Source organism: Macaca thibetana, chromosome 6 (assembly GCF_024542745.1).
Source record: "Macaca thibetana thibetana isolate TM-01 chromosome 6, ASM2454274v1, whole genome shotgun sequence".
Lineage (NCBI taxonomy): Eukaryota > Metazoa > Chordata > Mammalia > Primates > Cercopithecidae > Macaca > Macaca thibetana.
Window position 1 is genome coordinate 143,767,943 of NC_065583.1, and position 27,690 is coordinate 143,795,632.

General features: G+C 38.9%; 1 protein-coding gene across 6 annotated transcripts in view; it reads left to right on the plus strand.

The window, feature by feature from the left end:
• The window catches only part of GHR (growth hormone receptor), a 312,127-nt gene that overhangs the window by 265,658 nt on the left and 18,779 nt on the right, over positions 1-27,690 (plus strand). For all 6 annotated transcript variants that reach the window (XM_050793440.1, XM_050793438.1, XM_050793439.1 and 3 more), the window contains exons 4-6: positions 14,322-14,451; positions 20,658-20,830; positions 24,223-24,401. In XM_050793440.1, the coding sequence (XP_050649397.1) occupies positions 14,322-14,451; positions 20,658-20,830; positions 24,223-24,401 (482 nt within the window). The remainder of the gene's footprint in view (positions 1-14,321; positions 14,452-20,657; positions 20,831-24,222; positions 24,402-27,690) is intronic.

The following is a 27,690-nucleotide window of genomic DNA, read 5'->3' on the forward strand; positions in this document are numbered from 1 at the left end:
ACCAGTTTAACAACTTTTTTTTCCATAAGTTATTGGGGTACAGGTGGTATTTGGTTACATGAGTCATTTCTTTAGTGGTGATTTGTGAGATTTTGGTGCACCCATCACCCGAGCAGTATACGCTGAACCCTGTTTGTAGTCTTTTATCCCTTGCCCCCTCCCACTCTTCTCCCTAAGTCCCCCAAGTCCATTGTATCTTTTTTATGCCTTTGTGTCCTCATAGCTTAGCTCCCACATATCAGTGAGAGCATACAATGTTTGCTTTTCCATTCCTGAGTTACTTCACTTGGAATAATAGTCTGGTCACTGCAAATACCATTAATTCATTCCATTTTATGTCTGAGTAGTATTCCATCATATATATATATATAGATTATATATGTATATATGTGTGTGTATATATAGATATATATGTATATATATAGATATATATGTATATATGTGTATATTTATAGATATATATGTGTATATATGTATATATATCACAGTTTCTTTATCCACTCGTTGATTGATGGGCATTTGAATTGGTTCCACAATTTGGCAATTGTGAATGGTACTGCTATAAACACGTACGTGCAAGTATCTTTTTTGAATAATGACTTCTTTTCTTCTGGGTAGATCACTAGTGTGATTGCTGGATCAAATGGTAGTTCTACTTTTAGTTCTTAAGGAATCTCCACACTGTTTTCCACAGTGACTATACTAGTTTACATTCCCACCAGCAGTGCAGAAACGTTCCCTGATCACCGCATGCATGCCAACATCTATTTTTTGATTTTTTTCATTATGGCCATTCTTGCAGGAGTAAGATGGTATCACATTGTGGTTTTGATTTTCATTTCCCTGATCATTAGTGATGTTGAGCATTTTTTCATGTGTTTGTTACCCATTTGTGTATCTTCTTTTGAGATTTGTCTATTCATGTCCTTAGCCCACTTTTTAATGAGATTGTTTTTCTCTTACTGATTTGTTTGAGTTTGTTGTAGATTCTGAATATTAGTCCTTTGTCAGATGTATAGATTGTTAAGATTTTCTCCCACTCTCTGGGTTGTTTGTTTACTCTATTGACTGTTCCTTTTGCTACGGAAAGTGCTTTAGTTTAATTAGGTCCCAGCTATTTATCTTTTTTTTTATCTTTTTTTTTTTTTTTTTTGCATTTTCTTTTGGGTTCTTGGTCATGAAATCTCGCCTAAGCAGACATCTGGAAGGGTTTTTCCAATGTTATCTTCTAGAATTTTTATAATTTCAGTTCTTAGGTTTAAGTTCTTAATTCATCTTGAGTTGATTTTTGTATAAGGTGAGAGATGAGGATCCAGTTTCATTCTCCTACATGTGTCTAGCCAATTATCCCAACACCATTTGTTGAAAAGGGTGTCCTTTTGCCACTTTATGTTTTTGTTTGCTTTGTCGAAGATCAGTTGGCTATATGTATTTGGGTTTATTTCTGAGTTCTCTATTGTGTTCCATTGGTCATCTCTGTGCCTATTTTTATACCAGTACCATGCTATTTTGGTGACTATGGCTTTATACTGTAGTTTGAAATCAGGTAGTGTGATTCCTCCAGATTTGTTCTTTTTGCTTAGTCTTGCTTTGACTATGTGGGCTCTTTTTTCATTCCATATGAATTTTAGAATTGTTTTTTTCTAATTCTATGAAGAATGATGATAGTATTTTGATGGGGATTGATTGAATTTTTAGATTGCTTTTGGCAGTATGGTCATTTTCACAATATTGATTCTAACCATCCATGAGCATGGGATGTGTTTCCATTTGCTTGTATCATCTGTGGTTTCTTTCAGCAGCATTTTATAGCTTTCCTTGAAGAGGTCTTTCGACTCCTTGGTTAGGGATATTCCTAGGTTTTTTGTTTTTTGTTTTTTGTTTTTGTTTTTTTTGTTTTTTGCAGCTACTGTGAATGGAGTTGAGTTCTTGATTTGATTCTCCACTTGGTCACTGTTGGTGTATGGAATACCTACTGATTTGTGTACATTAATCTTGTATCCGGAAACTTTGCTGAATTCTTTTATCAGTTCTAGGAGCTTTCTGGAGGAGTCTTTAGGGTTTTCAAGGTAAAGGATCACATCGTCAGCAAACAGTGACAGTTTCTTCCTCTTTACCGATTTGAATGCCCTTTATTTCATTCTTTTGTCTGATTGCTCTGGCTAGGACTTCCAGTACTATGTTGAAACGGAGTGGTGGAAGTGGGCATCCTTGTCTTGTTCCAGTTCTCAGAAGGAATGCTTTCAACTTCTCCATTCAGTATTATGTTGGCTGTGAGACTGTCATAGATGGCTTATATTACATTAAGGTATGTTCCTTGTATGCTGATTTTGCTGAGAGTTTTAATCATAAAGGGATGCTGGAGTTTGTTGAATGCTTTTTCAGCATCTATTGAGATGATCATGTAATTTTTGTTTTTAATTCTGCTTATGTGTGGTGTATCACATTTATTGACTTGCATATGTTAAAGCATCCCTGCATCCCTAGTATGAAACCCACTTTATTGTGGTAGATTATCTTTTTGATATGTTGTTGGATTCGGTTACTAGTGTTTTGTTAAGGATTTTATCATCTGTGTTCTTTAGGATATCGGTCTGTAGTTTTCTATTTTGGTTATGTCCCTCCCTAGTTTTGGTATTAGGGTGATGCTGGCTTTGTAGAATGAATTAGGGAGGGCTCCTTTCTTTATCTTGTGGAATAGTGTCAAAAGGGTTGGTACCAATTCTTCTTTGAATGTCTAGTAGAATTTTGCTGTAAATCCATCTGGTCCTCGACTTTTTTGTTAGTAATTCTTTAATTACTATTTGAATCTTGCTGCTTGTTATTCGTCTCTTCAGGGTATCTAATTCTTCTTGATTTAAGCTAGGAGGTTTGTATTTTCCCAAAAATTTATCCACCTCTTTTAGGTTTTCTAGTTCATGTGTGTAAAGGTGTTCATAGTAGCTTTGAATAATCTTTTGTATTTTAGTAGTGTCAGTTGTAATATCTTCTGTTTCATTTCTTAGTGAGGTTAAATGGATTTTCTCTCTTCTTGGTTAATCTTGCTAATGGTCTATCAATTTTATTCATCTATTCAAAGAACCAGCTTTTTGTTTCATTTATCTCTTGTATTTGTTTGTTTGTTTGTTTCAATTTCCTTTAGTTCTGCTCTGATCTTGGTTATTTCTCTTCTTCTGCTGGGTTTGGATTTGGTTTCTTCTTGTGTCTCTAGTTCTTGGAGGTATGACCTTAGAATGTCAGTTTTTGCTCATTCAGTCTTCTGTAGGGGTTTACGGCTCTGAACTTTCCTCTTAGCGCTGCCTTTGCTGTATCCCAGAGGTTTTGGTAGGTTGTGTTGTTATTGTCATTCAGTCTGAAGAATTTTTTTTGTTTTTTTGAGATGGAGTCTCATTCTGTCACCAGGCTGGAGTGCAGTGGCACGATCTTGGCTCACTGCAACCTCCGCCTCCTGGATTCAAGCAATTTTCCTGTCTCAGTCTCCTGAGTAGCTGGGACTACAGGTGCATGCTACCACACCAAGCTAATTTTTGTATTTTTAGTAGAGATGGGGTTTCACCATGTTGGCCAGGATGTACTCGATCTCCTGACCTTGTGATCTGCCCACTCGGCCTCCCAAAGTGCTGGGATTACAAGTGTGAGCCACCACGCCCGGCCCAGTCTGAAGAATTTTTAAATTTCCATCTTGATTTCCTTTATTGACCCAATGCTCATTCAGGAGCAAGTTATTTAATTTCCATTTATTTGCATGGTTTAAAGATTCCTTTTAGAGTTGATTTCCAGTTTTATTCCACTGTGGTCTGAGAGAGTGCTTGATATAATTTCAATTTTCTTAAATTTGTTGAGTCTTGTTTTATGACCTATCACATGGTCTATCTTGGGGAAAGCTCCATGCGCTGTTGAATAGAATGTGTATTCTGTGGTTGTTGGATGAAATGGCCTGTATATATCTGTTAAGTCCATTTGTTCCAAAGTATAGTTTAAATCCATTGATCCTTTGTTGGCTTTCTGTCTTGATGACCTGTCCAGTGCAGACAGTGGAGTACTGAAGTCCCCCACTATTATTGTGTTGCTGTCTGTCTCATTTTTTAGGTCTAATTGTGTTATAAATGTGGGAGCTCCATTGTTAGGTGATATGTTTACAATTGTGATATTTTCCTGTTGGACAAGGCCTTTTACCATTATATAATGTCCCTCTTTGTCTCTTTTAAATGCTGGTGCTTTAAAGTTTGTTTTGTCTGATATAAGAATAACTATCCCTGCTCACTTTTGGTGTCTATTTGCATGAAACGCCTTTTTCCACCCCTTTAAGTTTATGTGAGGCCTTATGTGTTAGGTGAATCTCCTAAGGCAGCGGATGGTTGGTGAGTTCTTATCCATTCTGCTGTTCTGTATCTTTTAAATGGAGCATTTAGGTCATTTGCAGTCAATGTTGAAATGTGAGGTACCATTGCATTCATCATGCTCTGTGCTGCCTGTGTACTTTGGTTTTTTTGTTTTTGGTTTTTAACTTGTATTTTTGTTTTATAAGTCCTGTGTGATTTGTGCTTTAAAGAAGTTATCTTTTGATGTTTCCAGGATATGTTTCAATATTTAGAGCTCCTTTTAGCAATTTTTGTAGTGGTGGCTTGGTAACGGCGAATTCTCTCAGCATTTGTTTGTCTGAAAATGACTGTATCTTTCCTTCCTATATAATGCTTAGTTTTGCTAGATACAAATTCTTGGCTGATAATTGTTTTGTTTGAGGAGGCTAAAGATAGGGCCCCAATCCCTTCTAGCTTATAATGCTTCTGCTGGGAAATCTGCTGTTAATCTGATAGGTTTTCCCTTATAGGTTACCTCGTGCTTCTGTCTCACAGCTCTTAAGATTCTTATCTTCGTCTTAACTTTTGATAACCTGATGACAATGTGCTCAGGCAATGATTGTGATGAATTTCCCAGGTATGCTTTGTGCTTCTTATATTTGGATGTCTAGGTCTGTAGCAAGGCCAGGGAAGTTTTCCTTAATTATTCCCCCAAATATGTTTTCCAAGCTTTTAGAATTCTCTTCTTCCTCAGGATCACCAATTTATCTTAGGTTTGGTCGTTTAATATAATCCGAGACTTCTTGGAGGCTTTGTTCAATTTTTCTTATTCTTTGTTCTTTGTCTTTGTTGAATTGTATTAATTCGAAGACCTTGTCTTCAAGCTCTGAATTTCTTTCTTCTATTTGTTCAAGTCTATTGCTGAGACTTTCCAGAGCATTTTGCATTTCTTTAAGTGTATCCAAAGTTTCTTGAAGCTTTTACTGTTTTTTCCTTTAAGCTATCTATTTCCTTGAGTATTTCTCCCTTCACTTCTTATACTGTTTTTTGGATTTCCTTGCATTGGGCTTTGGCTTTCTATGGTGCCTCCCTGACTAGCTTAATAACTAACCTCCTGGGTTCTTTTTCAGGTAAATCAGGGATTTCTTTCTGGTTTGAATCCATTGCTAGTGTACTAATGTGATTTTGGGGGGATGTTAAAGAACTTGATTTTGTCATATTACCAGGGCTGGTTTTCTGATTTCTTCTCATTTGGGTAGGCTCTGTCAAAGGGAAGGTCTAGGGCTGAAGGCTGTTGTTCAGATTCTTTTGTCCCATAGGGTGTTCCCTTGATGTAGTACTCTCCCCCTTTTCCTATGGATATGGCTTCCTGTGAGCCGAACTGCTGTGATTGTTGTCTCTCTTCTGGGTCTAGCCACCCAGTGAGTCTCCCCAGCTCTGGGCTGGTACTGGGGGTTGTCTCACAGAGTCCTGTGATGTGAACCATCTACAGGTCTCTCAGCTGTGGCTACTAGCACCAGTTCCAATAGGGGAGGTGGTGGGGGGTGAGGTGCAATGGACTCCGTGAAGTTTCTTAGCTTTGGTGGTTTAATACTCTATTTTGTGCTAGTTGGCCTTCTGCCAAGAGGTGGCAGTTTCCAGAGAGCATCAGCTGTAATAGTATGGAGAGGAACTGGTGGTGGACAGGGCTCTAGAATGACCAAGATTATATGCCCTTTGTCTTCAGCTACCAGAGTAGGTAGGGAAAGACCATCAGGTGGGGACAGGGCTAGGTGTGGTTGAGTTCAGACTCTCCTTGGGCAGGTCTTGCTGAGGCTGCTGTGGGGAATGGGGATGGGATTCCCAGGTGCCTGGAGCTGTGTACCTAGGAGGATTATGGCTGCCTCTACTGGGTCATGAAGGTTGTCAAGGAAGTGGGGGAAAGCCAGCAGTCACAGACCTTACCCAGCTCCCACGCAAACCAAAGGACCAGTCTCACTCCCACCGTGACCCCCATGCTAGCCCTGAGTCTTTCCAGGCCATGGGCGAGATGGGCTTGAAAACTTGCCCCAGGCTACCTGCCTCCCAACTGCGAAAGAAAACGACTTGGCTCTTCCCCCACTTGTGGAATCTGCACACCAGATTTGCACCCTCCCCCAAGTTCTGGCCAGGAGGCTTCTTGCTCCTTCAAATTGTTACAAAGTTCAGCAAGAGAGGCTTCTTCCTGTGCAATTTTACCCCCTGCTCCTCTTGCCACCCTCCCTATGGATCCCTGTGGTGCCAGGCCAGAATGGGCTGCTCGAGGACCCAGCAAACTCCCAGGGCCTTTCTGCTGCTTCCTCTACCCCTGTATTTCGCTCAGCTCTGTAAACTGACTCAGCTCTAGGTAAGGTTGGAAACTTCTCCCACAAACACACCTTCAGTTCCTCCAGTGGGGGTATGTATTCAGCAGAGGAGGGTCTCCGTTTCACAGTTCCACAGTTCAGGCACTCACAGTATTTGGGGTGTCTCCCGGGTCCTGCAGGGGCAGTCTGCTTCCTTCAGAGGGTCTTTGGGTCCTCTCAGGATTGCGGGTTTGTTCTTGTAGTCAATATGAAGCTTAAATTCACATCGCAAGCTCTGCAGTCTTCTCTGTCCGGAGTTGCAATCTAGTCCTGCCTCCCAACCGCCATGATGATCCAGCCTACAACTTCTTAATTAATTAATTCTTATTGCTGGTTCATAGTCTGTCAGAAGTTTAGGCAGTATTATCATTTAGATGTACTACTTTGCACACATAGTTAAAATATCTTAGCTCTTCAAGCATTCTTCATGAAACATGATTGCACTCTTCTGAAGTGACAGTATTCATCATATCCTCCCCACATCCTCCTGAACTAGGCTCTCGGGAGTTCATAGCAAGTGTTCACTCTTAATACATATCTCTGCTAGAACCGATCAGGGAATCTAACAATATGGAAAGCCACCTTCTCAGTCTTACATCTAACTTTATTTCTCTACAGTAGTGGTTCTCAACATGGATTATGCTTTGCAAGCACCTGGGGAACTTTAAAAAAATCTCAATACCCAGGCTGCATCTCAGGTTGATTCAAATCTCTGGAAGCAGACCAAGGCATCAGTACTTTTTAAGTCTCCTCACTTCGTTCCAATGTGCAGTTCCAGTTGGGAATTGCTTTTAGCGCATGCCAGGTTACTAATTTCTGAGTGTTGATTAAGGGAACATCCGAGCTATCATTTCTCTTGTGGGAATTTTTTGAGAAGCAAGAGAGATTGGGGAACAAAATAGCTACTGATTTTTGCTAGTGCAAAGAGCTTAGCTTAAAATCACACAGACCTATGTTTTAATCCCATCTTTGCTACTACAGGAATGTAAAGATGGGAAACTCACTTATCTCCCCTGCAGTTTCACCCATTTCTAAATTGAAACAACATCCACCTTCTGGAGTCAGTATTAAATGAGATCATATGTGCAAAGTGTTCAACATGATGTAGTATGTAACATGATAGGACATAGTAATAATAACTAAAGATATCACTACAAATCAAAATCCTTATTTTCAAAATTAAGTCTCCAAAGAGGAAATGAAAATGAATCCCAAATCTGTTGCCTAGATTTTTGAGTGCCAAGCAGCATTAATGCTAATATTTCTTCAGCATTATCACTAAGAGAAATGAGTGTTCCAACTTAACTCATTGTTCTTAGTGATAATTCATTTAGGGACAAAATTGGGCTCTCTTGTTAATTGCCACATTCCTTTCAGAGGTGCTATAAATGGATGTTGAACTATACTATTTTTAGATTTAATCTTTAAAAATCATAAGAAAGCAAGAAATATTACTAGTTCAGAAATGATTTTCTGTTCCTGGCTTATCAGAGGAGACCTGAGAGTCTATCATAGTCATTTGTTGTCTTCATAGTGAAACGAAAAAGTAAGATTCTAATAGGATTTTTAGACTTAGTGAGAAAGGTGTTCATTTTAAGATTATGGCAGTTCCTCTCAGATTTGGAAAGCCTTAAGATAACACTAAGGAGTTGGACTTTAGGAATGCTGAGTGTCTTCAGCCACAATGGCACTATAGTACTAGATGGGACAGGATGTGATTAAGGAGAAACTAAGCAGCCAGCCACAATGTAGTTCTTCTTGCCTCCAAAAGAGGAGTTACTCACTTTCTCACACTCACTGTGATGCATTCCATTTGCTAAGAAAAGTGGCTTGTGTCATTCTTGTGCACTACTTTTAAGTTCTGATATATTAGATTCATTTACTCTGTATTAATAGCATTCAAATATTTAGTAAAGTTAATATACTTCTCACACTTTTTCCAAATTAACCCACCAGCTGTGTCCTGTGCTTAACGCTATCTTACAACACTGCAGTCAAAGTGTCAGCCAGGGCTGTGGTCTCATCTGAAGGCTGGATAGGGAAAAATTGGCTCCCATGTTCACTTACATGGTTGTTGCCAGGATTCATTTCCTCAAGGGTTTTGATTCTGAGGGCCTCTGCTTCTTGCTAAGTGTTGGCCAGAGGCCATGCTTAGTTCTTTGCTGTGTGGTTCTCACCAAACAGCAACTTACTTCATCAAACCAGCAGGAGGGTGAGTCTGCTAGTTAAAAAGAAGTCTCAATCTTTTGTAACCTAATCATAGAACTGACATGCGCTCCATGCTACCATATTCTTTTGATTAGAAGCAAGTTACTCAAGGGAAGGAAACACATAAGGCTGTGAATGAGAGAAGACAGGAATTGCTGGAGGCCACTTTAGGGGCTGTCTGCCACAGCACTTAACAGCACATACCCCAGCCATAAAATTTAAAAAAGCAGGAAAGAGAGAAGGAGGGTGCAGGGTAAAATACAGAAAGGAGGAAGGTGAAAGGGAAGAAAGGAAGGGAAAGAAAGACATTTAAAAAGACAAGAACAAAACAGCTCTGCTGCACTACATCTGTATGAGGGTTCCATGTGCAGACACACACTTCATCACATTAGCACCACACCCATAAATTTCCTATTTCTTATTTACAATGAGAAGATTATAAGGACTTTCTATGCATCTGGAGTTAAAAGGAAGCAATAAATCTAAGAACACTAAGTTTAAGTAAGCAAAATGTGTTTCAAATTCGTTTTTTTTCTTTTTAAGATTTTTGTTTGTTTGTTTCAGCTGACAAAGTTTTTTATTTCTTTCTGTTTCAAATTTTGAAGTTGATTTTATAATTCTTGCTATTATGTAACAGGTCTATTATACAGGCAATATAGGAACCTGATTGGCATTTGTATTTGGTGTTCTATTGTTGTTTCAACTCAAATGCCAAAATTATGTTTTTGTTCTGTACGTTATTGTTCATAGTTATATATGCCCCTTAATTGTAAAAGTGAAGCTGTAAAATTGTAAAGTACTTTGTACCTTATCTATCCAGGCATTCTACTAAGGAAATCAAGACCCAAATGGCTTGGGAAGATCAACATTAAATAGCGTCAGAGCCAGACCGAGAGTATACATCTCTCAATTGCTAATCTAGTGCATTTCCTTTTCTTATTTCTGTGCAAATGAACAGTTAGAATGTGAAATAGTCTCCTCAGATCTGCCAGCATTAAAACAGTTGTGGTTTAAGTATTTAGTTTTAATAATTACTAACTTTGTAGAAGAACCTAAAATAGTGTTTGTTTTCAGTGCTTCAGCTAATAGTAAAAAGGAGTATTTTCAGTACTTTACTGTATGAGAGGTGCTTGCCTAACAAAATACACATCTTTTTCACTGTACTCATTTGTAACAGATAATGTGGGCTCCGACACCTCAGTGTTCTGAGAGGGGTTGGTAAACGCTGACCACATAGAGAGAGCTGCCCATCTGCCCTCAGTACCAAGGCGCATCCCATCCATGCCCTAAAACTCTTGTAAATTTCTCCATTCGTACAGGAAAATGAGTATCTCTTACAATAATATGACCGTGGAATTTCATTACAAAAACATTCCTGCTATCCCCAACATGTGCTCCCAGGGCTAAAGACATAATCTGCAACTCAGGATTTTCTGAAGATTCACTTGTTTATACTATTGAGGGCAACAGTTGTTTTTAAACAAGGATGCGGTTCCCAGTCCTATACTTTCTTCTTACCCTGCTTATTTTTCTTTTTATATTATTATACTTTAAGTTCTGAGGTACATGTGCATAACGTGCACATGTTACATAGGTCTACATGTGCCATGGTGGTTTGCTGCACCCATCAACCCGGCATCTACATTAGGTATTTCTCCTAATGTTATCCCTCCCCTAGCCCCACAGCCCCTCAACAGGCCCCAGTGTGTAAAGTTCCCCTCCCTGTGTAGATGTGTTCTCATTGTTCAACTCCCACTTATAAGTGAGAACATGCAGTGTTTGGTTGTCTGTTCTTGTGTTCGTTTGCTGAGAATGATGGTTTGCAGCTTCATCCATGTCCCTGCAAAGGACGTGAACACATCCTTTTTTATGGCTGCATAGTATTCCATAGTGTATATGTGCCACATTTTCTTTATCCAGTGTATCATTGATGGGCATCTGGGTTGGTTCCAAATCTTTGCTATTGTGAACAGTGCCACAATAAACATACATGTGCATGTGTCTTTATATTAGAATGATTTATAATCCTTTGGATATATACCCAGTAATGGGATTGCTGGGTCAAATGGTATTTCTAGTTCTAGATCCTTGAGGAATCGCCACACTGTCTTCCACAATGGTTGAACTAATTTACACTCCCACAAACAGTGTAAAAGCGTTCCTATTTCTCCACATCCTCTCCAGCATCCGTTGTTTCCTGACTTTTTAATGATCGCCGTTCTAACTGGTGTGAGATGGTATCTCACTGTGGTTTTGATTTGCATTTCTCTGATGACCAGTGATGATGAGCATTTTTTCATGTGTCTGTTGGCTGCATAAATGTCTTCTTTGGAGAAGTGTCTGTTCATATCCTTTGCCCACTTTTTGATGGGGTTGGTTTTTTTTTTTTTTTTCCTTGTAAATTTGTTGAAGTTCTTTGTAGATTCTGGATATTAGCCCTTTGTCAGATGAATAGATTGCAATAATTTTCTCCCATTCTGTAGGTTGCCTGTTCACTCTGATGATAGTTTCTTTTGCTATGCAGAATCTCTTTAGTTTAATTAGATCCTATTTGTCAATTTTGGCTTTTGATGCCATTGGTTTTGGTGTTTGTCATGAAGTCTTTGCCCATGCCTATGTCCTGAATGGTATTGCCTAGGTTTTCTTCTAGGGTTTTTATGGTTTTAGGTCTAACATTTAAGTCTTTAATCCATCTTGAGTTAATTTTTGTATATGGTGTAAGGAAGGGATCCAGTTTCAGCTTTCTGCATATGGCTAGCCAGTTTTCCCAACACCATTTATTAAACAGGGAATCCTTTCCCCATTGCTTGTTTTGTCAGGTTTGTCAGATGGTTTGTCAGGTTTGTCAGATGGTTGTGGATGTGTGATGTTATTTCTGAGGCCCCTGTTCTGTTCCATTGGTCTATATATCTTATTTGGTACCAGTACCATGTTGTCTTTGTTACTGTAGCTTTGTAGTATAGTTTGAAGTCAGAGACACAATAGAGAAAGAAAATTTTAGGCCAATATCTCTGATGAACATCAATGCAAAAATCCTCAATACAATACTGGCAAACTGAATCCAGCAGCACATCAAAAAGTTTATCCACCCTGATCAAGTCAGCTTCATCGCTGGGATGCAGGGCTGGTTCAACATACACAAATCAGTAAACGTAGTCCATCACATAAACCGAACCAATGATGAAACCACATGATTATCTCAGTAGATGCAGGAAAGGCCTTCAACAATATTCAACAGCCTTTCATGCTAAAAACTCTCAATAAACTAGGTATTGATGAAACATATCTCAAAATAATAAGAGCTATTCATGACAAACCCACAGCCAAAATCATACTGAATGGGCAAAAACTGGAAACATTCCCTTTGAAAACCAGCAGAAGACAAGGATGCCCTCTCTCACCACTCCTTTTCAACATAGTATTCGAAGCTTTGGCCAGGGCAATCAGACGAGAAATAAATAAAGGGTATTCAATTAGGAAAAGAGGAAGTCAAATTGTCCCTGTTTGCAGATGGCATGATTGTATATTTAGAAAACCCCATCATGTCAGCCCAAAATCTCCTTAAGCTGATAAGCAACTTCAGCAAAGTCTCAGGATATGATATCAATGTGCAAAAATCACAAGCATTCCTATACGCCAGTGACAGACAAACAGAGAGCCAAGTCACGAGCAAACTCCCATTCACAATTGCTACAAAGAGAATAAAATGCCTAGGAATCCAACTTACAAAGGATGTGAAGGACCTCTTCAAGGAGAACTACAAACCACTGCTCAAGGAAATAAGAGAGGACACAAACACATGGAAAAACATCCTCATGGATAGGAAGAATCAATATCATGAAAATGGCCATATTGCCCAAAGTAATTTATAGACTCAACGCTATCCCCATCAAACTAGCATTGACTTTCTTCACAGAATTGGAAAAGAACTACTTTAGATCTCATATGGAACCAAAACTGAGCCTGCATAGCCAAGACAATCCTAAGCAAAAAGAACAAAGCTGAAGGCATCACGCTACCTGACCCAGCTTATTTTTCTACATAGGATCCCCACATCCCTGCCTTTGTTAGAATGGAAACTAGACAAGGACCAACTTTTATCAACTTGTTCATTTCTCTATTCCTAGAACAGAGCCTGGTACAAAATTTGTGTTTAATAATGTTTGTTGAATGAATCTGAATGATGGATTTGTTTAGAAGGTTTGTAACATTCCATCCCTTATGAGTTTGTTGCTAGTGGAAAAAAGAGGCATGTTTTTGGTTCATAACATCAGGTATGTAACCTGGAATTTGGAATCATGAGTTTTCATGCATTTGCTTCATATTATTTATTTTTAAGTGATCTTTCAAAGTATTGATAAAGATACTTTAAGATTGAGAGCCTCCCTGATACCCAGGAATGAAAGTTTTAGATTAAGTTTACAATCTGATTGAAGGCTAATCATATAAGGAGAAAAAAAATAAGGAAAAGAACAGAAATTTGGAAAGAAATCTCCAAAATGGCCATGAACATCAGAACACTGAGAATCGATATATAAACATGTGTCTTGCTTCATACCTGTCTGTTGTACATCTATAGCAGCAGATTTCATAGATGCAGAGGAATTTTGGCTAAAATCCTAACACATAAAAGGCATTCTGCACTTACTTCTCAAATTAGAATTAATACATGTGTATGTATAAGTTGTTTAGAATTGGCATCTATTTAATGAGTTTACTGGCTGAATCTTTTAAAAGAATGCAAACATACGTGACTTTTATCAAAAATCTATGAAAAGAAAAATGGCCCTGTAGTGCATCCTGTGGTTCCCACTCTACATCCCCCACGTCCACCTGATGTCAGCACAACCATCTGTGGCATCCATTGGCCACTATGCCACTCAGGTGCACACTCAGGTGCCTGCCTCGGCAAAGACCCTCAGCTCATGTGCAGGTAGAGCCTAGAAGTGCATGGAGGTGAACATCTCTGAGGCACCCTTCAACCAGTGGGTACTGGGAGTGATAGATAAATGTCCTAGCCTCTCATCTTTCTACACAACAATGCTGGTGCATATTCTACACAGTAGCTCAGTAACACACGCATATTAGTTGTTCTCCCTTTCCTTCCCACCCTCCCCATTCCCTCACTGCTACATCTGGAAGCCAGATGAACTGCCTATATCCAAATTCTAATCTCTAGCTCTCGTTTCTTAAACAGGTCCTACAAAATGCTTGAAATAAAAGGCAAAATGGTTTGTATCTGGAATCAAAGGCTGACAATGGCAAGCAACAAGCTCTAAAACTGACACAGGAAAAATGCTTTTCTGGAAGACATTGGCATCACCTCCTAGACACGGAATATGCTGGCTTCATCCCAGTAGTTTCTTCACACACTTTTAAATACGTGTCTCATTAGGATCACATATGACCCACCTGATTTCATGCCTTGCCTTTTCTTTTTATTCTGCAGACTCTTCTAAGGAGCCTAAATTCACCAAGTGTCGTTCACCTGAGCGAGAGACTTTTTCATGCCACTGGACAGATGCGGTTCATCATGGTTCAAAGAGCCTAGGACCCATACAGCTGTTCTATACCAGAAGGTGCTGCCCTCATGCCTTTCCAATTTTCCTCTCCATGGATGTACCTACTAAAGTACACTGAATCACATATAGTGTGGGAATAGAAGTGATTTGTTGTGATTTATGTAATCTATGAATATTCATTCACTCATTTACTGAAAAAAATATTAATTAAGCCTATCCTATGTGCTGAGTACTATTTTAGGCCCTGGAGATATGGCAGTGATTACAAAAGACAAAATCCCTGGTCTCATGGAGATTTCCTTCCAATGCAGGGAGACAGGCAATAAAAATTGAATAAAATGTCAACTAGTAATATAGGTTATTAAGAAAAATAAAGCCAGAAAGCAGCATATCAGCAGTGTTTGGGAGTTTGTGTGTGTGCATGAGAATGTATGAGAGTGTGTCAAAGTATGAGTGAGAGCGTGTATGGATACACGTGGGCATGTGCCTGTGGATGAGAGTGTGTATAAGAGGCTTGAGTGATATTGAAATGGGTGATCCTAGGAGGCCTCTCTATTGTGGTGTCCTACACCAGAGACATAAGTGAAATGGAACAGGTCACATGAATATCTGGGGGAAAGGCTATCCAGGCAGAGGAAATTGCAAGTACAAAGTCCCTGAGGCAGTCTTGGCCTATTCAAGGGATGAAAAAGGCCAGCACTGAAGGCACAAGATTGAAAGTGAGGAGAGTGATATGGGAAGGGATCAGAGAGTTACTTAGGGACTGACTATGCCAAACCTTGTAGACAAGGGCAAGGCTTTGAATTTTACTTTATTTGTGGTGGAAAGCTATAGGTGTTTTTGAAAAGATGCATGTCTTAAAAGATGTAGCTTGGTTTCTAACCAGATAATACACTCCTTCTCTTAAATATATTCAGTAAAAGACTGTAGTACTTTTTCATTTTTACCAGTGATCCTCTAAAATAACAGAGGAAGGGTGAAACAAACACCTCTCAATATAGGTACCACCCAAGTTGTTTATATCTTCCCCTTCACCTGGCATTATTTTTGTTTTTGGTTTACTCTTACTCTGTATATTTTTACCTTTTATACATTTTAGGCTTAAACACTTCATTATCTCTTCTTTTCCACCCAACCCCCAGAGAATGCCTAAGCCAAGATGCAGGCTTAGTGAGGACCCTTTATCCTTGGCTCAAGGTGTTCGTTAGTCGGAGGATGATATTGTCTATCCCACGGAAGAGCTGGGAAAGGGAAGGAAGATGCAGCCAACAGTTAAGGGTATGAACTCAGGGCCAACAAACCTGCACTTCAGTGTAGTTCTGCACTTTCTCTTTTTTTTTTTTTTTTTTTTTTGAGACGGAGTCTCGCTTTGTCGCCCAGGCTGGAGTGCAGTGGCCGGATCTCAGCTCACTGCAAGCTCCGCCTCCCGGGTTTACGCCATTGTCCTGCCTCAGCCTCCTGTGTAGCTGGGACTACAGGCGCCCGCCACCTCGCCCGGCTAGTTTTTTGTGTTTTTTAGTAGAGACGGGGTTTCACCGTGTTAGCCAGGATGGTCTTGATCTCCTGACCTCGTGATCCGCCCGTCTCGGCCTCCCAAAGTGCTGGGATTACAGGCTTGAGCCACGGCGCCCGGCCAAGGAATACTCGGGAAATTAGCCAGTTTGTGTACAACTCAGCCTCCTCATTTGCAGAAAGGAGATAACGGACTTGCCTCGTGGCTTCTTGTGAGGATCGTATGAGATAACCCATGAAAAATACTTGGCAGAGTACTTGACACATAATAGGTACTCAGCAAATTGTAGCTGATATTCTTATTATCGGTAGTATAGTGATAATTTAAAAATAATTATGATATAGCAATCCAGTTCCTGGACTATAAAGATGACTATAAGTGGTATAAGACCATTTATACCAATAAATTGTTATAATTATTGGTATAAGACCATTTTAATGCAGAGCTGCTGCTTAATTTGCAGATAAAAAAAGACTTGGAGTTAGCAACCAAGTGGACCTTCCCCACCTTTCAGTGTAAGAGAGGTCTCTTGGATGAAGTGAAGTGAAGATGAAATGTTTGGGCACCAATTATACTATATTTTTCCTTAAGGCTGACACCACAAAGAGGTTGGGGCCTGTAAACAGTTGATTTCTATAAACACATTCGGACATGAAGTTAGTATGTTTGATGAGACTTTTGAAATGTGTGGAATCGTTATGTTATTTGTGCAGGCACAATTAGCCAAACTGTAAAGAAAATTAGCAGAATAACCTCTTAAGCTGGGCCCACTTTATGAAAATAATTTTTTGCTACCTCAGTATTTACCAAATTTGAATATAAGCAAAAAGAGAAATCGAAAGGAATGAAGCCTTGATAAATATATGTCCCTTGCCCTCATCAATCAGCGTCACATAACTGTTTCCACAGGCATCTTATGCACACCCCAGTCATTTCAGCATCCCTGGTTCAAATCCAGCATCTACACTACCAAGGATGCTGCTGAAAGTGTGACTGGGTAGAGGGAAAATTTCAGACATATTCAGAAAGATGTCTTAGATTTTACCCTGATAGTGTTTGGAATCCCAGGAGAGTAAGTACAACTTCATGATTAAGTGCCAACCCAAACTTACAAAATTAGATATTTGTGTTTTTTCTATAAAATATAACTATTTTGAATATCTTAGCCAAACTACTATGAGCCCACAGCCCAGTTTATCGAAGAAGGGTAAAACTGAGGGATTAGGAGTATCAGGATTGGACTGGACTGATTAGTGTACAGATATATTTGACTTCTCATTGCCCACTTCACAAAGAAGACAATACAAATGCACTTTCTGACTCTTGTCATTGTTTCTTAGAACTCAGTTGCCAGGCAACTCCTGAAACTATAGAAACATGCTTCGCATCCCTGACACATAAATAAAACTGTGGATTTTATCCAAAACCAGAGTCAGTGGGAGGTGCAATTGTTTCAGTTTGCTGGCCTGGCCTGTCTAAAGCACAATGGAATGTGAACATGTCAGGCTGTCAACACAACATTTCAGGCACAGCCCTACAGGCAGTTGTGTGTTTTGCGTGGCTCTGCTCCTTGCCAGGTAGCTGGCAGAAGAGGCAGCCTCCACATGTTAAAGCAGATGATTCAAAACAGTCTCTGCCATCCTGTGATGGCGATAGTGCCAAATTCAGCCTCTGAGCTTGCAGGGGACTCGGGATGAATGCACATTACAGGCATGGCAAAAGGAGGCTCTGAGAAGCATGTTCGAGCTGCTCTGCTCTCAGCTCCTTGCATGTAAAAGCTGTATTTTTAAAGGAACTGGGCATGTGAACACTCAGTCCTTAAAGTTGTATCCCTCACCTCTTCCATACCCATTCAACCCCACTTCAAAAATTACCCTAGTCTTAAGAGAAATTTTATTTTCTATACAAGGTTGTGTGGAAAATCAGTAGGGAGAAAGGGCATTATTACTTTCATTTTTCTTAAACAAAAGTATTGAATTTAAAGCCAAAAACATGTGAGCTTTCTGTCATGAAAACAGCTGCCCTTAAAAACATAAATGAGGTTTTATTTTTATTATTTTTTCCAGTTGGTTGTCTTTAGATGAAAAACATTTCTTCTGCTCTTTATTCTTATTTTTAATGATAGTCTCTTTCTATGATTCTCACCCCTTCCATTTCACAAGATAGTCTGGCAGCAAACCTAAAGCACTTAACTTTTGGGAGTAAGAGCAAAGGGTAGCTTCCATGAATTGATTTGGGTCTTCTGTAGAGACATTCAACCCAGAGAAGGCAAGTGACACAGTATCTGTTTTATGAGCTAATTTGGGTTCTTGTCTACATTTAATAGTTTAAAATATAAGTTATAAATATTTATTTAAAGCGAAATTCAACATTGGTTCATGAAGAAAGAGGTTGGAAGCAGTGTTTTGAACTAGCTGTTTCTGATCCATCATGCTTAAAATAAATGCTTTGTTTGTCCTGTGGAGTTCATGGATTTGGAATAATCTAAACAGGGTTTTTTACACAGTCCTCATGGGGACCAAGGTACTGACATGCACTGTTGAGAAATTCTGTGAATCATGAAAGAGCTAATATTTTAGAAATCCAGACCTGTTGAGCACTATCTACATCTTTGGGACGTCTTAATACTTTGAGTTTTCTAACTTTCATACTATCACTTATGCTAAGTACATTTGATATCCCTTCTATTATGTGAAAGCTTCATTTTCTGGGCAGTCTTCTTACAACTACTCTCTTTAATGCACTCTTACTTAGTTTGAAAGTAAATGTCAAATTAAGCATACTATAGTTCAATGAACGACCCACCTATTCCTAATTTTTTTAAGCATTTTTCTTCTGACTCTACATACACACATGCTTACACACGCACAAACATACACACACACACCCCCTTATCTTTTCTTCTGCCTTTTGCCCACTTACTTTTTGCATCAGAGATGAATCTCATTCAAGCACATGCCAGTTGTTTTTTGTTGTTGTTGTTGTTTTTGAGATGGAGTCTTGCTTTGTCGCCCAGGCTGGAGTGCAGTGGCGCGATCTTGACTCACTGCGACCTTTGCCTCCTGGGTTCAAGCAATTCTCCTGCCTCAGCCTACCTACTGAATAGCTGGGATTACAGGAGCATGCCATCACATCCAGCTAATTTTTGTATTTTTAGTACAGACGGGGTTTTACCATGTTAGCCAGGCTGGTCTCAAACTGCTAACCTCATGATCCACCTGCCTCAGCCTCCCAAAGTGCTGGAATTACAGGCATGAACCACCGTACCCAGCCAGCATATGCAACTTTTAAGAGTCTCAACCAAAGCAGCAATTCACTATCTCAGCCCCTGGAGTCTCTGCCATTTAAATCCCAATTTCCTTCCAACAGCTGAGGAGCAGCCGTCTCAAGTACCCCCTGATACTACACAAGTTTTCTCCTAGTGCCAAGCAGACCAGCCTGAGAAACAGCTATAAGAAGGAAATAGGCGTCTTCTCCCAGCTTTGCATCCCTTCCTTCCAGGTCCTGCCTTCCTTACAGCCTGCAATGTCCTCATTGTCCACTGCTGCCCAGCACCCATCCCACAGAGGGATGGTCCCAAACCTCCACAGTCTGGCCTGTGAGCCACAGGAGCCTCTGGCTGCACAGGCCATTCCTACCTCATCTTCCACAACCACAGATTACGTGGTTTTATGTCCCTTTGACTTATAAATTATCTTCTCAATTAATAGGCTAGTGAATAACAGGGGATAATGAACTACCTCACCCAAGTAGCAATTCTAATTTAAGAAAACTTTCCTGTCATTCCATTGCCTTTTGCTTCCCTTACCACACTCATGCCCATACTTCCTTACCTCAATCCCTCTGACCTCTCAGTTTCCTCCCTTCCTTGCCATATTGCCATCTATTAAACTTTTACCCATCCTTCAAGAATGCTAAAAATACACCTCCACCTTGAAGCCTTCCATGAAGAGCCACAGCAATCATTCCCTCTTCTGAACTTTTAAGGACCCTAGAGAGCACTACTAATGAGCACTTACCCACATTGCTTTGTAATACCATTTTTTACTCTTTCCTTCTGAGGCAGGAGGAATTCCTTAGACATCTATGAATCCCCCATAGTGTCTGTCATTATGTTTTAGACATAACCAATTCTCATTAAATATCAATGTAATGAATATAAGAGGCCCAAAAAACTACTCAGATGGGAATTTGAGTCTTATTTTAGCCTGAAATTAGGGGACCACAACTTACTTATCTTTATATCTACACAGTGTTGGTGCTGGATGTAATGCATCACTCTGCCCGGAGCACACATCAACTTGTCTCCTCAGTTTCTTTCACCATAGGCTGGGAAAACAGCCAGGTCTAAACTTTCACTGTTCTCTGGGACTCTCTAGTTTGGGGTGATTCTCTGTACTGTTTTAATGAACATTTTTAAAATGTCCCTAAGTCTCAGAACCTTCATCTATAAAACGGGCATAATAAAGTACCTACCATAGGAATCAATTTATGACCAGGCATAGCATATACATTCAATAAACGGAAGGTTTTACCATAGGCAGAAACACCAAATGGCCTCTTAGCAGTCTTCAGACACTGATGATATTGTCCACCAATGTGATATGTCTTGGAAATGGTGTTGCTAAAACACCTCTTCACAAAATATTTGTGTTCCAATTTATTGAATCAGACTATCAAGCACCTTACTTGGACTTCAGCTACAACATGATTTTTGGAACAATTAATCTTTTTTAATCCTCCATTTTAGGAATATTCAAGAACGGACTCAAGAATGGAAAGAATGCCCTGATTATGTTTCTGCTGGGGAAAACAGCTGTTACTTTAATTCATCATTTACCTCCGTCTGGATACCTTATTGTATCAAGCTAACTAGCAATGGTGATACAGTGGATGGAAAGTGTTTCTCTGTTGACGAAATAGGTAAATCACAGGTTTTTGTTTCATTTGACATAGTTTTACACTAAATAAATGGGGAAGCCTGCAAGGTCCAAGTATAATCAAGTAGGAAGACTTAGTAAAAGTGTTCTAAGACTGATACGTGGAGATCTGTTTTACAGGAGATGGGATCAGCTGGTGAACAAGAGGAAAAGGGCAGGGGGAACTTAAGTTGACTTTAACATAAAGTAACCTGGCAGTAAATGTTGTGAAGAAAAGAATAGGAACCTTGTGGAGTCTTTTCCTTTAGGATATCTTTGAAGCTGTGTTGTGTTCTTATGTTCTATTGCAAAGGGTAAACTTAATATATTCTTAGGATTTCTTACTTCCTAATTATTTGATAGGATGCTTATATTCAGATTCACTGAAATACGTTGGCCTTTGACCTCTACCATTGCTATAATCAAAGCCTAGATTTTCTTTATCACAAAGCATAATCATTCTGGAATTTTACATTTACAAAACAGCCACAGTCACTTTAAAGACATGTTTATAAGATCTCAGAACAAATACTGGAGACAGTTAGCTCAGTGAACTAAGTGAAAGATCCAAAGAGAGGATCCTTTGCCCATCATATGGACACAAGGTGGAAACAAAACAAATAAAACAAACAACTATAATTAGAATATTCATGTTTATACCTTAATAGTATAAACAGCAAAATAGAAAGAATCAAAGAAGGACATTGAGTAGCTGAAATTGGTGCCTCAAAATCTATCCACAAAAGCTAATTTGTTGCTTATAGGAATTCCTCGTTGCTTCTCCCAAATGTGTTGTTCTTTTATGTGGTTTTCTAGGCATAAGCTGACTGGAAGAGATAGGAGTATGTGGTTAGAAGTTACAGATAGAAACAAATAAAATCTAATAGGCTGACTTTAAGGGAGAAGATTAAGAGACCTGTATCAAGCAGTAAAGATAACCCAATTGCTTTGCAAAGACAATTTAGTATGTGTCCTTAACATCAGTGGTATAGCTGTTGAGCTGAAACTAAATGGGATAGCAGAATGGGATAGTAGCAAGAATACTGGGTTAAAACCCATGTTCTAACTCTGTTCTCTGCCAATAGCATATGACCAGTCCTACTCATTTACCTGGCTGACTTTCACTGAACACCTGTCATGTGCCAGGCACTGTTCTGGTGGTGGTGGTGGTTATAGAATAAGTACGATACAGTCGAAGAAGGGAGTCAGGCATGTTCACAGATAATTGCAGTGCAGTGTGAGAGGTGTTAGCCTGGAAATATGTGGAATGCACAGCTGCAAAGGTGGTGGCCAAATGTGTGAATGATTGACAGGCCTGAGGGATGAGGAAGGGCTGCACAGGGATGGTGACAGTTTAGTTACCTCTGAACTGGAATTGGACTCTCCCTATTTTTTAAAAAGTGGCTACCCACAGTGGTCAAAAGCATGAGTGAGTGTTGCCAGGTACTGCAGTGGACTTGCCTTTCAGTAACTACTAAGTTCCAGCAGTAACAAATAGCACATGTTCAGGGACTCAGGAGCAGTTAGAAAGCCCTCCTAGTCAGCTGGAGAAATCATCAGTAGTTGTTCGTGCCCCAAAAAGGAATTTGGAGTTTAACTGTCACAAGGTACCTTTGAGGATGTTTAAATAGGGAAATGACTTGAGAATAGTAACAGCTAACAGTCACAAAAGACTTACCACGTGTCAGGTATAAAAACCATCTTTTGCAATCGCACTTTACAGATAATGAAACCGAGGCGCAGGGCATTTAAAGGACTAGTTCAAGTAAAACAGCTAGTAGGTAGAGCTGGGATTTGAACCTCCAGCCTCCATGCTTTTACTCTTGAGGCTTTGCAGTACCACTTGTCTCATTATCAATGCCTCAGAGAAATTAATCTTATTGCAATGTGAAACATAGATTGGAGTGGGACAGACTAAAGGTAGAAGAGGTTAGAAGACTGAGATCATCAAGGTAAAAGATTATGACAGGCAGCTACAACTAGCACAATAGTTGTGGGAGAAGGTGCTGAGAGTGAAAGAAAACAAAGAACTAAGGTAACCCTAATAGATCTTGAGAAAGTTGTCAATCATTATAAGCCTCAGCTTCCTCATAAAATGTGTATGTATGGTACTACCTCACAGGGCTGTTCTTTGGATTTAAAGTACTGTATTAGTTAGACATTTGTCATTCATTCAATTCATTCAGCAAATATTTATTATGTTCTTTTCTCAGGCCAGTCAGTGTTCTCCATACTGGGGATAGAAACTGTCTTCCCTGGTGGGATCTAATCCCAGTGAGGGCGGAAAGTGACAATGCTATGGAGAAATATAGAAAAGGAGAATAGGAGTGTTGAAGAGGTTGCAGTGTTGAGTTTTCAGGATTGGCATCCCTGAGTCAGTGGCATTTGAATAAAGAAGGATTAGAGAGGATAATAATGTGTATGTCTCAGGGAAGGGCATTTCAGCAAAGGGGAACAGCCAGAGGAAAGATCTCAAAGTAGAAGCATGCTTTTCCTCACTCACTGAACAGCAGGCAGGCGGTGGGGTGGGCACAGAGTGAGCGAGGAGACTGGTATGAGACCAAATGCCACAGACAAGACAGTCAAATCTACCCAACCATTGTAATGACTTTGGCTTTCACTTGGAGTGAGGTAGGAAGCCTTTGGAGGGTTTTAGATGATGAGTGATGTGATCTAATGTGTTAGGATAATCACTGCGTCATTTCACTTGAGGATTGCATGGAGAATAGACTGGAGGGGGACAAAGACCAAAGGAGTACAGTGGGGAGACAAATGCAGCAAGAAGAATGAAAAAGGATAATGGCTAGGACCAGGTTATAGTGGTGCAGGCGGTGAGACATGGTTGGATTCTGTTATATCTTGAAAGTACAGCTGACAGAATACGGATTAGTGAGGCAAAGATGAGCCTTTCGGGGAACAACACAGAAATGAGATAAATGAGGTATCTGCCCCCAGGCCATACATAGTTGCAAGAAAAAAGATTTCTCTACCCCTAGTTCCACAGCAGCCTCATGTCTAAATTCCATAAGTTTTTCTGACTCTGTTTTTTCAGTTTCAAGCGAAAATGAATTCATTTGCCAAAATCCAGATGCATTTATGATATCAGAGCAAAAAGAAATATAAAACATGGCAGATCTTGAAAATAGTTAGTGATCAGATTTTTTGCTCCCAAAGGAATTTTTGTAAGGGCTTATTTAAAAGTTAAAAACAAGTCACTTTTGCGTTAAAAAAAGTTACTCTCTTATAAAGTGAAAGTTATAATAAGAAAAATATTGGAAGAAATAAGAGTATGAACGATCAAAAATATAGAAAGTAATTTGGTCTTCTGAGAAGAATGCCTTCCATTAATAATAAATTGTGTCTGTCTGTGTACTAATGCTCTGTTGAATTGCACAGTGCAACCAGATCCACCCATTGCCCTCAACTGGACTTTACTGAACGTCAGTTTAACTGGGATGCATGCAGATATTCAAGTGAGATGGGAAGCACCACCCAATGCAGATATTCAGAAAGGATGGATGGTTCTGGAGTATGAACTTCAATACAAAGAAGTAAATGAAACTAAATGGAAAATGGTAAGATGTCACTACACCTTACACTTTGACTTTTCTATTTCATCAACCTCTCTCTCATTTATCATTAGACTTTCTTTTGACCTAATACCACATGTTCATGCTGTATGCGCCATAATTTCTTATTTGAGAAAACATGATTTAATCGGTAAAATATCTTGAAATTCTGTTAAGACAGGAGATGCTTATGTATATATGGAGGCCTGTGGAAGGAAAGGAAAACTATTTCTCCATTCATTCTTGAGGTCCAGTTTAACTTTAGAGTAAAATTATAGACTGGCCACTTAGCTGTCTTTGGGGATGTGGATAAAAATGGAAAAGTTTGTGATCAAAGTCAACAGTGACTATGGCCAAATATTTTCCCATGATTTCAGTTGCTGCTACTCAAAAGACTCCCATTAAAACAAATTCATACGTGTTTACAGGAAACAGAGGAAGGGAATTTGTCTCTTAGAGGTTTCAGAAGGATGTTTTGTTACATACCTCAGAGAAGAATCAAGCTGAGATTCTTACGTAGGCAATTAGAGAGCATGGTACTGGTTAACCTCTGAATCCCTCTCTTCCTTACCAAGCATATGGAACTCAGCACTTCGATAAAATTCACATGGCACATAACAAGAGGAAAAACAGGAGTATCATGCTGCTCCCAATATAACTAATTCTAAATCTGTCTAACCACAGCCACAGGCACAGCCAAACCAAGCAGTTTCTGGCCACTCATCAGGTGATGCCCAGCAGCCTGGCACAGATCACTCCCAGAATTTTGAGACACCAGGACATTCAGTGAACCACTGAAAAAGATGCCAATTTTGTCATTAGAGGAAAGTTAAGTTTGGAGAAACTTTGAGTAGTTGCAATACTGGACTTTGGGGCTCTATTTTCTGAATCATTTTAATGTAGATATCTGTTCTGTAACTTGGTACAAATAAAAGTCCTGGTTAGATGCTAAGTCAAACAAGACTGTCTACATCCAAGCTACAATCAAACATTATTCAGCAACAGGTACTGAAATAACTACTATGCAGAAGGCACTGTGCTAAATACCTGAGGTGGCGGTTCTCAAAGTGGGAACCACAGACCCCTGAGGGTCCCTGAGACCCTTTCAGAGAGTTCAGTACTATTTTCACAATACACTAAAATGTTATTTTATTCACTATGCTGAAATTTAATTTAATGGCACAAAAGCAATGCTGGAAACACTGCTGGCACCTTAGCATGAAGCAAGGCAGTAGGATCAAATTTTACTAATAGTCATTATATTCTTCATCATCATGCACTGACAGTAAAGAAGGGGGAAAAAGCTAGTTTCATGTATGATGTTCTTGATGAAGCTGTAAAAATTGTTAATTTTGCTAAACCTCAACCTTTGAGTACATAGCTTATTAATATTCTGTGTGACATATGGGAATTACACATTAAGCATGTCTGCTGCATACTGAGGTATTGTATTTGTCTTGAAGAAAAGCGCTTAAATGACTGAGCTGCCAGCTGAACTAGTTGCTTTTATTGCTTGGAGCACCATTTTTACTTGGAAGACAACTGATAAACTGGCAGATGGTTATTCATATTTGAATTGGCAAACATTTCTCAAAAAAGAATGAGGTGAGCTTGTCGCTTCAAGAAAAACAACTGACTGTATTTTTTGCCATGGAAAAAATTTGACTTTTCAAAGCAATTCATTTTGCCTTTTTGGAAAATTTGTGTCTCCAACCGTGAGCTTGATAGTGTTTTAATATTTGAAGACTTTTCTTGAAGAGATTCATGGTGATATTAATGAAAGTGATTTTTTAGTTGTATTGTGTAATAAAATGTATGAAATTTAGAAAAATCTACAAGTCAGTGAACCAATATTTTCCAAATGACTAATATATTATGTAATTAAATCATGCATGGGGAAATGATCCATTAAAAGTACTAGATAGAATGGTGAATTTTTTTAATGATCAAAAAATTTTTTGTATATTTATTGTGTACAACTTTTTTTGAAATATGGATACATTGTAGAATGGTTCTATCACAGTAAGTAACATGCATTACCACACACACCATTTTTTGTGTGTATTGAGAACACTGAAAATCTACTCACTTAGAGATTTTCAAAATACAATACATAGGCATTAACTATAGTCATTATTTTGTACAATAGATTTCTTAAACTCATTCCTACTAACTGAAAATTTTAGTTCTTTCGTCAATATCTCCTCAACTCTCCACCCTACCCACAACCCCTGATAACCACCATTCAACTCTCTACTTCTGAGTTCAACTTTTTTAGATTCTGCATATAAGTGAGATTATGTGGTATTTATTTTTCTGTCTCTGGATCATTTTTCTTAATATAATATCCTCCAGGTTCATCCACATTGTCACAAGCGACAGGATATCCTTCTTTTTTTAAGGCTGATAGCATTCCATTGTATATATATACACCACATTTTCTTTATCAACTTATCCATTAATGGAACATAGGTTGATTCTATTTCTTGGCTGTTATAAGTAATGAACATGGGAGCCCAGATATTTCTTCAACATACTGATTTCATTTTCCTTGGATATATACTTAGTAGTGGAATAATATAATGGATCACGTGGTAGTTCTATTTTTAATCTTTTGAGGAAGCTTCATATTATTTTTCATAGAGGGTATACTAATTTACACTCCCACCAATAGTGTGCAAGGGTTCCCTTTTGTCCATATTCTCACCAACACTTGTTATCTCTTCTTTTTTTGAAAATAGCCATCCTAACATCTTTGTGCACTCTATGCCTTCTGTGAGCTGATAGCTCATTGTGGTTTAAATTTACATTTCCCTGATGATTAAAGATGTCAAGCATTTTTCATATACCTGTTGGCCATTTCTATATCTTCTTTTTAAAAAATTATATTCAGGTCTTTTGCCTGTTTTTTAATTGGGTTATTTATTTTCTTGCTATTGAATTGGCTTAGTTCCTTATATATTTCAGATATTAAACGCTTATCAGATGTATTCAAATATTGTCTCCCATTCCATAAAATGTCTCTTCACTCTGTTGATTGTTTCCTTGGCAGTGCGGAAGCCTTTTAGTTTCATGTAATCCCATTTATCTATTTCCACTTTTGTTGCCTTGCCCAATGGAGTCATATCCAAAAAATCATTGCCCAAACCAATGTCATGGAGCTTTTACTCTATATTTTCTTCCAATAGTTGTACAGTTTCAGGTTTTACATTTAAGTCTTTAATCAATTTTGAGTTTATTTTTGTATATGATATAAAATAAGGGTATGATTTCATTCTTCTGCATGTGGATGTCC